Below are 13,525 nucleotides of genomic sequence, written 5' to 3' on the forward strand. Positions count from 1 at the left end.
ACCAAGTATAGATCTGGTCTGTACTTTAATAAAAACATTAACAGAGCTGAAGAAGATTTAGAGAAGGGGTATTGAAATGATAAAAGAAATGAAAAGGCTTCTTTACATAGAAAGAATTGGATTCTTCAGTCCAGAAAGAAAATGGTGATCAGATGATCCAAATTTATAGAATTATGAAAGAAATTGATAAAATAAGCATGTTTATTCCAATCCTGGAATTTTAGAATTAAGGTGAAGGGATATGTCTTAAACTTTGAGAGAAGAAACGATTAAAAAGAAATTCTGCTTTATTGTGCAGATGATAAACTTGATAGTACTTGGTACTTTAAGAAGTCATGTAGGCTGAAATATAAACAGATTTAAGAAGGGTTTGGATAAGAAAACTAAGAATGTTTTGGAGTGTGTTTTTGAGTGCTTTTGTGTGTTTTTTGGAGGTGTTTTTGAGGCTGACCTCATAGAAAGCAATCATTTTTTTGTCATTTGTTGGCACTGACAGTACTCTAATGGATGAACTGTAGCCTAGCCTATCAGAGCAGTTCTTTATTATGTTCTTATGTAATTCTGAATTGAGTTCATTCTAATCACCTTTTCACAGTAACTTCATATTTTTATTAAAAATCTCAGTTGTGGCCTTTTGGTCTCCACTCCAATAGGAAAAAAGTGCGGGTTTTTTTGGTTAGGGTTTTTGGTTTGTTTGGTTTTTTTTTTTTTTTTGGCTTGTTATGTAGAGTTGAAACTTAATTCTTTGGCTGTACTTTTTAAGCTGATTAGGCTGTGTTCTTTAAACTTTCCCCTTCATAGCTTTGTCTAGTCCTTGAAGCTTGAACAGTAGGACACATGACGTAACTCCCATGAATTTTATCTGAAGAATCCTAAATATTGTAGCCAAATTTTTCTGCTGAAACAAGAATAAATGTAAGAAGAAAACTCATAAGTGAACAATTTAACATGAGACAAAAATCATGAAAATTAATTATACAAGTGCTTAACATTCAAATGTGAGTTTTAGTTTTGATTAAAAATAGTACCAAATTTAGAGTGTGTTCTTATAGAAGAGTCCTCGGTCCTGTCTTCCTGATTTCTTCAGGGAGAAGAAATAGCCTTTCATCTATTATCTTAACAAAGTGGTGAATTTGAGTTGGTGTTCATAAAGATATTGAAGTCTCTTTTATAGGTTGGACAAACAGAGCTATTCTTGTTAAGCATGTTCTGTTCAGGAACATAAAATCAGCATCTTGAGTTGGAAGTGATCTCTCATCAAATGCAATAGTCCCATTTAATAGCATCCTTCTGTTGAGCTCTTCTTTACTGGAAATCTTGCTGCTTTATGAGACTGTCACATATTTTGACGATATATTGGTTCCAGAATTGAATATTGCTAGTTTGATACTGGCCAATGCAGAGTACATTGGCACTGTTAGCTCCCTTGATCTGAGCACTATACTTCTAGTAATGCAGACTGAGATTGCATTTGCATCTTGAGCATCTGAATGACACTTTTAGCTCATTTGAGTTGCTTGTCACTTAACATCTTCAAGTCATTTTCTTGCAAACTTTTATCAACACCATTCATGTAAACCTTGTTTAGAAAAAAAGTAGTGAAAGGAACTCTGGATATATGAGTGCTAGTCCTTTTTCTCTAATGTACTATGTGATTTCTCATCTTTCTCATTTTCTGTCATAGAGGCACTGGGAAAAAAAATGAGATAGGAAGTGAGTGGTGAGGGAGAATATTTCTGCTGAAAGGCCAAATTGAACTGGCTTGCTGCTTTACAAATAACAGGCATATATGTACCTATAAACATTTGGGATCTACTTTCAACATTTATTATAACATCAGGGACTATAATAAATGTTCTCATTTATGTAGAGGGATTCCTAGATTTTACTTATTGTATATATGAAAGCACTTTTGAAACAGTCTCTGTATATGAATAATCCAGAAGCAGGGATAGTAATAATACATATCAAAAGAAACCTTTGTGGCAGGATCCCTCTTGCAGAAGGATACTTATATGCCTAACCTCTTCCTAGCCAAGGCCTATGGTTCTGAGCTACATTCTATTGTCTTTTCCAAGTGACATCATTTGAATGTCATTTCAAGGACTAGTTGCATAGGTTCTTGAAAGCATTTTATAGAAATAAGCTATTTTGAATGCTTCCACCATAAAAAAAAAACCCCAGCCAACTATTGAATTCAAAAGAGAACAGACTTTTAAAAAGTCAAATCATTCTTGTTGATATGTTTTTGAATAAAGCCTTTACAATGGGTTAATTAATTGCCACAGTTAATAACAGAGAGGAGGTAAAACAGTGCCCTTTAGTTCCTGACTAGCTGTTATAAAATCCCAAGAAGAGCCTGATGGACAAAGTCACTGTGTTGAGTACTTTTCACATTTTTCCTAAAGGATTAAAATCGTTAAATAAATTCTCACAGTGTTACCTAGCACACAGGTCACTTTTAACCCTTTTTATAAATTGAGAGGACCGAATAATCCTGTGATTCACACAGAGTTCTGTAATTCAACAGGATTGGCTGTCCTAGAACTTTCAAGTGAAAGGCTGTTCTGGTTCTCCTACTTGTACTACAGGTATCTGTAGTTCATCTGGATTTAAGTCTAGGTCACAGGGGCTGTGAGAAGAAGGAACAACTGCCTAATCAGGCCACGACCAGAGAGTACAAAGCATCAGCCAGCCAGTTCAGAAATACATTATAGAATAGAAACAGATCAGTATCCCTTATGTGTGTTTGTCAAACAAGAAATAAGAAAATTGTCAAATAAGGATGTGGCTTCTAGTAATATTATTACATTATTAAAAGACTGATCTTTTTAAAATTTTCTAATCTGTCTGTTTGACTTTCTTTTGGTGGAAAGGGATAGGAAGGAACTACTTTTGTCATTTCAGAGGTAAACTGAGAATAGGTCATTTTACCAATCAGGTACCAATCTTGGCAAAACTTTAGACATGTGTAATGATTTAGACCATTGTTCCTCCCACTAGTTACTTATTTTTCTTATTAAACTATGCTCATTGACTCCAGGGTGTACTACCAATTAAAAACGCTTTTAAAAAAATCAACCCAGACTAAATTCCTTCTGTAAAGGAGACCAGTTCTTTGTCCTGAATGGTCTTTTCTTCTAGCCTCTTTTTTAAGGCACTAGAAATAGGAGTGTTTCCATAAAGGAAGGTTCCTACACACTTTGTATCAGATAGGCTGCAGGGGTGGGTAACTCTGGGTCATGTCAATGTCTAGGCCTTGTTAAAGCTACAGAATCTTGTTATTCCTGAGGCTAACTAGACTGTTAGAGGTCAAGCAAAGAAAACTAGAAGGAACAAGCTGTTGGTTAGCATAACAGATATCTAGTTCTTTTCCCATTTATAGAAAATAGAATCTTAGAGTTCAGCAGGACCTTAGAGATGACCTCTTTCAAACCCTTCATTTTACAGATAAATTTGCTGAAATCCAGAATTCTTAAGACTCTCCCAGTCATGCAGCTAATTAATAATGAATAATTAATAATGACTGCATTAGGAGAATGCAGGTCTTCTGATATTCAGTATTCTTTCCACTCTACCATGATGCCTTAACCTGGAGTCTGCGAACTTAAAAGTAAAATTGACAATTGCATTTCAATATAATTAGTTTTCCTTATCCTATGTATTTCATTTTATTTACTTAAAAACATTATTCTGAGAAGGGGTTCCTTAGGATTAATTTTACTGCCAAAGGGGTCTGTAACACAAAAATAAGGTTAAGAATCTCTGTTCTAGAACCTTATAACTGTTAGTACTTAAGGTTTTTTATGGTATAGAATTAATACCTTGAATCAGAAATTAGTAAGAGTTTGTATATAGGAAAGAGCGTTCCAAATTTGGAATCAGGAAGACCTGGTTCAAATTCCACCTCTGACACTTAGTATCTGTGTGATAGTGGGTCTATAACAATCTTTTTGATTCTCAGTTTCCTTAACTGTTTAAAAAGAAAGAAAGAGTAGGGGCGGCCAGGTGGCGCAGTGAGTAAGAGTGCTGGCCCCGGCCGCATTGGGAGACCTGATCAGTTCCAGCCTCAGATACTTAGCACCTACACAAAATAACCGGCCATGTAACCTTGAGCAAGTTACTTAACACCAATTGCTTAAAAAGAAAAAAAAAAGAAAGAGTAAAGGAGTTAGACTAGATAGCCTCAAAGGTACTTCCCAGCTCTAAATCAGTGACCCTAAGAAGTGATTTGGGGTCCAGAATGTCTGTTTGTACATGATAATTCCATTTGAGAATACATGCTTGTACTTCTGGTTCTGGGTTGCTGGGAAGGCAAAGCTATTAGCCACCTCCTCCCAGGTGAGGCAAACCTAAGTCATAAACTGCTTCTGAGCTTTGATCTGCAAGACAGATGACTGCCCTCAAGCAGTTCTTTCTGAGTTCTTTTGCCAAAGGTACTTTGAGCTCTCACTCACCCAAGAAAGGTGAAAGGAGGAGAGGAGGGGGAGATTTTCAAACTTTTTGTCCCAGATTAGCTCCTTTCAAGAAGAAAAGTTTCATTTGGGACTTGCTAATTCCCTCACCACCCTTGGTGTCCAGGATCATTCTCATTGCCTCGTGTTGGGACTTTGTTCTAGGGCAGCATTCCAGCCCTGGAAAGGACGCTTGGCCCCCTGCTGCCCAGATCTTTTGGACTGCCTTGCTTGATTCAGTTGGGCAGGGTCAGACTTGCCTTCTTTAGCCCAACTAGTGATGAATCCTCTGAACAGAAATTCCAGCAGTGCCTTAATTCTCTGGATATAATCGGATTAGAGCCCCATAGACCCAAAGAATCCCAGGCTTTTACAGTTCTCCCTTCCTCTATACCGTGCCACATATCCCTTTGGGAAGCATATGGTACCACGTTGACACTTGAAGCCTATTTAGAAAGAAGCTACTTCTTTCTAACTACTTACATAGGCACTGAGCAGGGAAGGGGAGAATTATGTGAGGCCACTTAACAAATGAATTGCAAGAACTGAAAACACTAAGAAGACTGGGAAACCACTAGATAGAGTAAAAGTGGTAGCACTAGCTACATAGTCAGTATAAAGTTCAGAAGGGATTTTTATCTTTCTTTTCCCTCCAATCTCTATTACTGCAGATGGAGGGCCAAACTTGGAATCATGAAGACCCAGGTTCAAGTCTCGCCATTAATATATACCAGTATGACTGGGGCCAAGTCATTCCACCTATAAGTGTCCCAGAAAACTTTCTGAAACTCTCAGAGTTGATGATCTGAGTTAGTGGAAGGAGTCTCCAGGTGTCACACTGATGTAATCATAGTTCCAGACCTTCCTTACTCCCCTCTCTCACCTCCCTGACCAAAAAAACTTACTATATTGCATTTATTGTATTATTACATATATTACTATATCCTTAGTTGGTCAGATCCAAAGAGAAGAAATCTGCCTCAGTGAATATATCTAGAGTATCTTTGTCCAGATTAAACTGAGATCAGCATGAAGGGAAGGCATCTTGAATCCTTTACTACTGGTGCCTATCAACAAGCATGATTCAACCTAATTATATTTAGTGAGGGAGAGTGGAGCCAGTTGAGCCCTTTTTATATGACTCTGGATGTTTTATCCAGGGATCATTTATTTTCCAGCTTATAGGTATTGGACTTTGCATTGCAACTAGGCCTGCTGTCCAAGTAACAGTCCAGGAAGTGTGACCGAGATTCTAGGCACCTGAGTATTAATGGCTGTGGTTGCATTTGAATCTTTACTCAGAGGGTCTCTGAATGCTCGTTCCTTGAATAACAGCCACTTTTCTTTCTGTCAGAACTAAGCGTTTAATAAAACAAATGGCATAATCATCTCTCTTTCTGGTTGTGAACCAACCATTCAGTCAATGCCACCATATTTTTTGAGCTCCCTAGACTTCTGTCTTAGTGGGGGGGCAGGTGATTGCTCTTCTGCAGTGAGTGATCAAGGCAGCTCTGGTTTCCCCCTTTATGTGTTTGACAAATGTCTAACTGTACGGGAAGGTGGGTGATTACAGTGTAGTTGGGAATCATAGGTATATTGATTAGTGTACCAGTTTTGGGGTCTAAAAAGAAAAGAATGTCCCCTCCCCCCCGCTGAAGTTTCCTTTTTCTCTCTCTAGCGGCTTCATACACAGATAGTTCTGATGATGAGACTTCCCCACGGGACAAGCAGCAGAAGAACTCCAAGGGTAGCAGCGACTTCTGTGTCAAGAACATCAAACAGGCAGAGTTTGGCCGGCGAGAGATTGAGATTGCAGAGCAAGGTAAAAAAGGCAAATGCTGTCAAAACTCACGCCTCAAGTCTGCCCTTACCCTTTGTCCAAACTATTGCCTTGTTTATGTCTTGGAGTCAGAGAATTACTGGAGGTCAGAGTGAAGCTGAATGCTTGTAGTGAAAGAGATCTGTATTCAGAGAGCACTTCTGGAAGGTGAACATTTGTACTCAGAGGAAGCCTCCTCTCCCCCCAATCAACCCCACCCCCAAGAAGAAAGGAGGGAAAATCTAGAAGGAATTAGGACTCTGGAGTATTGTAAGGCTTCTGAACTGAGGACCCCAGATTAATAATGCTTCATGCTTATCACTCCCCTTCTTAAGAAGCTTCAGTGGCTCACTGTTGCCTCTGAGATTAAATACAAGCTGCTCTGACATTTAAAGTCTTTCCCAGTATGGTTCTAGCCTCTCCTTTAAGGCTGATTATGTATTACTCCCCCTCATGAGCTTTGTGCAAACTAGCCTTGCCATTTACTTCTCAGGACATTTTCTTTGATGCCTCTGTTGCCTTTTCAGGCGTTGTCCCTCACGCCTAGAATGTTCTTTTCCCTCATCTCTACCTCTTGGAATCTGTTAGCTCCATTCAAGGCTCAGCTTGGGTCACTTCTTTCAAAAAGACTTTGCTCATTCTCCTAGTTGTTAGTGTCCTTCCTCCAAATCACTTTGTATTTATTTTGTATCTGTTTATCTATGAACATGTGATATCTGCAGAGGAGAATGTAAGCCAGGACTCTCTCATTGTATTTGATCATACAGTGCTGAGCACCATACCTCTTTCATAGGAAATGCTTCACAAATACTTGTTGTTTGTTTTTGTATTTTTTTTCTCCTTTCCTTTAAATTCCTTACTCACTTATTGTGGTGTGCCTTGATCCTTTCCAGAGATGCCAGCACTCATGGCTTTGAGGAAGAGAGCTCAGGGAGAAAAACCTTTGGCTGGAGCCAAGATTGTGGGCTGCACTCACATCACTGCTCAGACAGCAGTGAGTATCTTCTCCCTCCTCAAGTAGGATGTGATCTACTGAAAGATGGTCTGGAATCTCTTGCTTGGAGTTATCAAAATGGGGGGGATTCATCTGTGGGGCTGTACTCCATATATCTCCAATATTGCCAGAATATTGTCTGGACAAAGAGTTCTTAATCTTTCTTGTGTCCTGGACCCTTTTGGCAGTCTAGTGAAGTCTGTGAAAGCCTGAGAAATGAGGCTTTCTCAGAATAATGTTTTTAAATACATAAAATAAAATACTTAAGATTAAAAAAGGAACCAGTTACATTGAAATACAGTTCTGAAAATATTTTTAAAAGTAAGTTCACATACCCTGAATTTTGGGGGCAGCTAGGTGGCGCAGTGAGTAAAGCACTGGCCCCTGAGTCAGGAAGACCCGAGTTTGGTTCTGGCCTCAGACACTTAACCCCCACACAAAAAAACTAGCTGTGTAACCTTGGGCAAGTTACTTAACCCCAATTACCCTCCAAAAGGCAAAAAAAAAAAGTAAGTTCACATACCTCTGGTTAAGAACCCTTGGTCTGGATTATAGACTTGGTGTTAGGTAATTATAGCCATAATGTAAGGTACCAACTGCTAACCCAAGTCTCTGAGTGGTTATATGGAATAGAGAGTACCTTGTAATACATTAATTAAAAGCCTTTATCTTTATGGAAATTCTATCAAATGAATTTGGGTAGAACTCCAGGGAATGTGTGTAGGGTTTCCCAGGCAATGTGGGGATAAAAGCGTGTTCCTCTTCCCCTCACCCTCTCCTTCCTGCTTTCTTCCCCCTTCTCACCCATAATGAGCCCTCATACTTGATGCCCCTTGTTCACAGACATTCAGATAAATTGTAATTCTACTCATTTTTTTTTCAAATTGGTTCATATTGCTTTAGTAGATAAATCTCAGATACTTTCATATAACAAAGCTGAGGACCTTCTAGCAACAAGAACTAGTGGAAAGATTTAGAAGGCTTTATCATGAACACTTTTGTTTCTGATATAAAACTCTTACACTAGCATCCTGTCTCCTTGGCCATTTGCTTTTGGAGCCAGCCTCAATCACCCTCTGCTTCTTTTCCCTCCTTAATGTAGGTACTCATGGAGACGCTGAGTGCTTTAGGGGCGCAGTGTCGATGGGCTGCCTGCAATATCTATTCTACCCTCAATGAAGTGGCTGCTGCTCTTGCAGAAAGTGGTAGGAAAATTTGCCCATTCTTTGGGCTTTATACAAAGTAGGACCAGGGGTGGTAGTCATGGTGATGGAGAGAATGGGTGTCTGTCTGTTTAATGTAAGTTCCTTTACCAGTTTCTGCCTGTAAACTTAAATTTATTTCCATGGAACTGTTTTGAAACTTGTCTATTATAAGATTCCTCTTCCTAGGCGGCATGAACACTGGGAAACTCAGATTTTTTCTGATCTTACTTTCATTTTTGCTTCTCTCCTGTCATTTGTACTGAAGTTAACTTGTTACTATACAATTGTCTAATGAGTAACCATTATTGAAGATTGGTTTATGCTGTAGAGCACTGGGTTAGATGCTTTGACATGTTATTGTTAGGATGTTTATGAAAACCATGCATCTTTCTCCTCTTTAAAGAAACATATTATGGATTCCTTTCCCAGGAAGAGAGGTAGACTAGGAAGTCAAGCACCAAAATTGTACATTCCTATCCCTGCCAATTTTCCTAGAAGTAATTTACTCTCACTTAAAATTCAGTGTTTCTGCCTCAGCAATTGAGACCAACCTGGAAAATTAATATTTGATCATAAATACTATCTTTTTGTCCCTAGAAGACTAGGGAAATTAAATAAATCCAGGTTCTTAGATTCACTTCTGACCTCTGCCCTCAATTGCTGACTCTATGGGGTTGCAGAATACTCCAGTACTCCAGAGGCTTACCTGGGACCTCATGAGAAGGGCCTGCATTTGTAAACTCTTCCAAAATATGACCCTTTCTTTTGCCTTCATTAATAATTATAGGGGTGGCTAGGAGGCGCAGTGAATAGAGCACCGGCCCTGGAGTCAGGAGGACCTGAGTTCAAATCTGGCCTCAGATACTTAACATTTACTAGCCGTGTGACCTTGGGCAAGTTACGTAACCCCAATTGCCCTGCCTTCCCCTGCTCCAAAGAGCCAAAAAAAAAACCAAAACAAAAATAATTATAGCTCATATTCCTTCCATTGCCTTTTTTGACAGAGTGGAAAGAGTCCTGAATTTGAAGTCAGGATATCATTCTAATTCCAGGTCTCTGCTCAATTGACCTATTCAGCCTTGGGCAGGCAGATCACTTCTCTGGACCTGAGTCTCTTCTAGAAAATGAAGGGTTTGACTATATTGTCTCTAAGGTCTCTTCCAGTTTAAAATTAGTTATCCCTACTGTATTCATAGCACCAGATTAAGGATTGTTGATTGTGTGAAGTTGAACCACAGAGAAGTACCTACATTTAAGTAATTTAAAATCTGATATGTGAGATAATTTGATATCCAAATAATTAATATGATAAATGTGTTGTGATGTGTGATAAATATCCTAAGAAAGGCGCAATTAAATTGCCAGGAAAGTTCAGAGAAGTATAACTTCTGGCTTCGATGATCAGGAAGGAATCATGGGTGAGGTACCTTGGAGTTCGACCTTTAAGGATGGAATGTTTGCTAAGTATAGAGGTAGATGGGGGGGGTGGGGCAGGCAGTTTGGGCAAAGGGAAGGCATAAGCACAAGCAGAGAGAAAATGGAAGGGGAGCAGCTAGGTGGTATGGTGAATAGAGCACCAGCCCTGGAGTCAGGAGGACCCGAGTTCAAATTTGGCCTCAGACACTTAATACTTACTAGTCATGTGACCTTGGGCAAGTTACTTAACCCTAATTGCCCTGCCTTCCCCACTTCAAAAAAAAAAAAAAAAGAGAGAGAGAAAATTAAGTTCAAGGTGTGTTTATGGAGGAGAGCCCGGATTGAGAGCTCAGGGATATTAGTACCTCCTGCTAATACTTTAGGTTCCTCTTGTCTTTAATAATGTCTCCTTGTCCTTTTTTTGCAGGATTTCCTGTCTTTGCATGGAAAGGAGAATCGGAAGATGACTTCTGGTGGTGCATTGACCGCTGTGTGAATGTAGAGGGGTGGCAGCCCAACATGGTAGGTCACATCACAGATCTGCTGGGGTAGGATGGCCAGTGACTGAGTTTTTGGGTTGAAAGTGTGGCCCTAGTCAAATGGCAACCAAAGCACAGTTCTAAGGCTTTGCTAGAAAGCCCTTTGTTTTCTTCCAGATAGGCCAGTTATTTGTAGTTTAATTTCCTTAAGAAAAGTTTTTTAGAAAGGCTTGGGGGCAGACTCAGGAAGACTGAGTTCAAATCTAGCTTCAGACACTAGCTATGTAACCCCAGGCAAATCACTTAACTGCTATTTGCCTCAGTTTCCTCCTCTGTAAAATGGGGGTCATATTAGCACCTGTCTCCTGGGGTTGTTGTGAGCATCAAAAGAGATAGTAATTGTAAAGTGTTTAGCACAGTGCCTGGCAGATAGTAAGCACTATTTAAACATTAGCTGTTATTAGTATTATTTTTGTCAGTGACAATATACCTGAGTTTTTTCCAGTAATTTTAGGGAATTCTCTGTGATCAGATTCTTCTAATGCAGTTTTAGCCTCAAAGCACCTTGATTAGTACTGACAAAAGCATTTTTCAAATAGAAGATGACAAGAGAAATAGATAATCTGTTTGTTGGCATTTATATTAACCAATGGCATCAAAAGTCTCCCCAACTTTCAAATATTCCCTATTGCAAAGGCAGGTAGTGAAACAGCTTCCCCACTAACCATTGTGAGCCTTGTGAGTCTTAGAGACTGAACTTCTGCATAAAACATTCAAGATATTTCAGTTTCACTCCTCAACATTCACCAATGCCACCACCATTGTAAAAGTGACCTGACTGTTATGTCTAAAAAAGATTAGAATCTTGCAGGTGAATGGCACATTTGGATACTGACTAAGTGAAGTATAAAGGGGGAGTCAACGGCACTTTTCACAGCACTTCTGCATACCACTGAGAGGAAAGATTAGTGAATTAACTCTGAAACCCCTAAATCTCTGGACCTAAACATTGCTGTACCCTGTGCCTTTTCACTAACTGTTCCTGAAACCTGGAATGCTATTCCTCCTCATGTTCTGCCACCTCCAACCAAAACGGGGTGGGGAGGGGTGGTGGTGGTGATGGTAAGCATTTATTAATCACCATTTTACAAATATTATCTCAGTTTGATCCTCATAACAACCCTGGGAGGTAAGTGCTATTATTATCCCCATTTTACAGTTGTGGAAACTGAGAGACAGTGACTGACCCAGGGTCACACAGCTGGCAAGCATTCATTTATTTATTTTTAAGTACATACAAAGTTTGTTAAAAAAGAGCTTTTGCAAGTGAAATACAATAGAAATGGGAAACTACCAAAGTGTTGATGCTTTTCTACACAATAATGCATAAATAATTATGAAACGCACTTTTGCATACATATTCACATTTTATTTGAATGCCCAGTGACGTCCATCCTGGGTGACTGGGAGAACAGTAGGGCACTCAACAGTAATAGGAAAGTTTTGCTAGTGTTTGTCAAGTTCAGAATAAATAAAATTTAAGATTTAAAAATCTAGGTAACCTACATTTATATCATTCCCCTCATCTATCTGTTTGGTGTCACCTGTTCTTGAGAAAATCATCATTGTGCTTCTTTGTTTACAGCACTTCCTGTTTTAAATGTTCACTAACCACCTCTTTAGCAATACCTTTTGCAGTTTTCTCAGGAATTGAAGTCAAACTCAGCCAATCTATTGTTTTCTTGTATACTCCATGCTCTTTCTTTTTGCAGAAATTCAGAACATTTACTCCTTTCCAGCTCTTGCATTCTCTATATCCTTCCAATATCACTGACATTAACTTAATCACATTGGCCACTTCTTCTGACACCCAGGTGACTTAAACTTTTTAAAGGAGCCAGGTGCCTTCTTTTTAAATCCTTACTTATCTAGAGTGTTAACTCCCATTTAGCCGTTTTTGTTCTATCCTTTTGAGTGCAATAAGAAATTTATCATTTGAACTTTTGAGTTGGTCTTGATGTGTAGAGAATGCCATGTAGAAAGGTCATTTTACTATGAGAAATATAACTGATCCATTATATCATTCTTAAGTTTATTCCAGCATAATCAAACATTTGTGGAGTTTTTGCATTGAGTGCAAGCCATTGACTACAAAGATTTAGGGTGATTTCTGTAACCCCCCCCCCCGGAGAATTGGAGAGTCAATTAGTAAATAAGTCAGGTTCTAGAATGAGAATCCAAAGGAGCAAATGTAACCTCAAGGTGTCAGCAAAATGAACAGTGTAATTATTATTGATCCTGATTGCAGATCTTGGATGATGGAGGGGACCTGACCCACTGGATTTACAAGAAGTATCCCAACATGTTTAAGAAAATCAAGGGTATAGTAGAAGAGAGTGTTACAGGAGTTCACAGGTAAGAAGCATCATGGGAATATCTGCTTTATATAGCCTAGATTCTTATCCTGTAGCCATCATACTGTGCCATAGTGAAAAGAACACCCTAGTTCAAATCTGGGTCATATACTTATTTGTAACTTTGGGCAAATCATTGTTATCTCACTAGCCACAGTTTTTCTATCTAAAAAGTAGAGATAATAATTATAGTACTTACCTCACAAGATTAGTGTGAGGAAAGCACTTTGTAAATCATGAAGTGCCATATACATATAAGCACTCCCATTTTGGAAATTGGAACATAATTTGTTTGCAATAAGTTTTATTTTTATTTTACCCTTAGAGCCAAATCAGTCAAGCTAATCTTTATCTCTAAACTGTCCCCTCTTCCTAACTTTCCTGTTGTTCTTTTTTTTTTTTTTTAAAAGCAATCGGGGTTAAGTAACTTGCTCAAGGTTACACGGCCAGGTGTTTCTGGGTGGGTGCTAAGTGTCTGAGACCGGGATTCGATCTCCAGGTCTTCTCAACACTGGAGCCGGTGCTCTTACTCGCTGTGCTACCTGGCCGCCCCATTTCCTGTTATTCTTGAGTTTTTATCTTCCAGTCACCCAGGTTGCAACCTGTTTCATCCTCAACTCCTCTTCCCCTTTGTACTCTTCCCCGTTGTATCCAGTTGATTGTCAGATCTTATCATTTCCACCTTTACTGCATTTCTCATACACTCCTCCTTCTTTCTACTCACCTAGTCACTACCCTGTGCAG

General features: G+C 39.0%; 1 protein-coding gene across 7 annotated transcripts in view; it reads left to right on the forward strand.

The window, feature by feature from the left end:
- The window catches only part of AHCYL2 (adenosylhomocysteinase like 2), a 155,860-nt gene that overhangs the window by 119,466 nt on the left and 22,869 nt on the right, over window positions 1-13,525 (forward strand). For all 7 annotated transcript variants that reach the window (XM_069087194.1, XM_069087195.1, XM_069087196.1 and 4 more), the window contains 5 exons: window positions 6,133-6,276; window positions 7,167-7,267; window positions 8,370-8,472; window positions 10,316-10,410; window positions 12,676-12,782. In XM_069087194.1, the coding sequence (XP_068943295.1) occupies window positions 6,133-6,276; window positions 7,167-7,267; window positions 8,370-8,472; window positions 10,316-10,410; window positions 12,676-12,782 (550 nt within the window). The remainder of the gene's footprint in view (window positions 1-6,132; window positions 6,277-7,166; window positions 7,268-8,369; window positions 8,473-10,315; window positions 10,411-12,675; window positions 12,783-13,525) is intronic.

This window comes from Petaurus breviceps, unplaced genomic scaffold (assembly GCF_028583685.1).
Source record: "Petaurus breviceps papuanus isolate PSGF00001 unplaced genomic scaffold, PetGlider_PUasm1.0 181, whole genome shotgun sequence".
In the NCBI taxonomy this organism is placed as follows: Eukaryota; Metazoa; Chordata; class Mammalia; order Diprotodontia; family Petauridae; genus Petaurus; species Petaurus breviceps.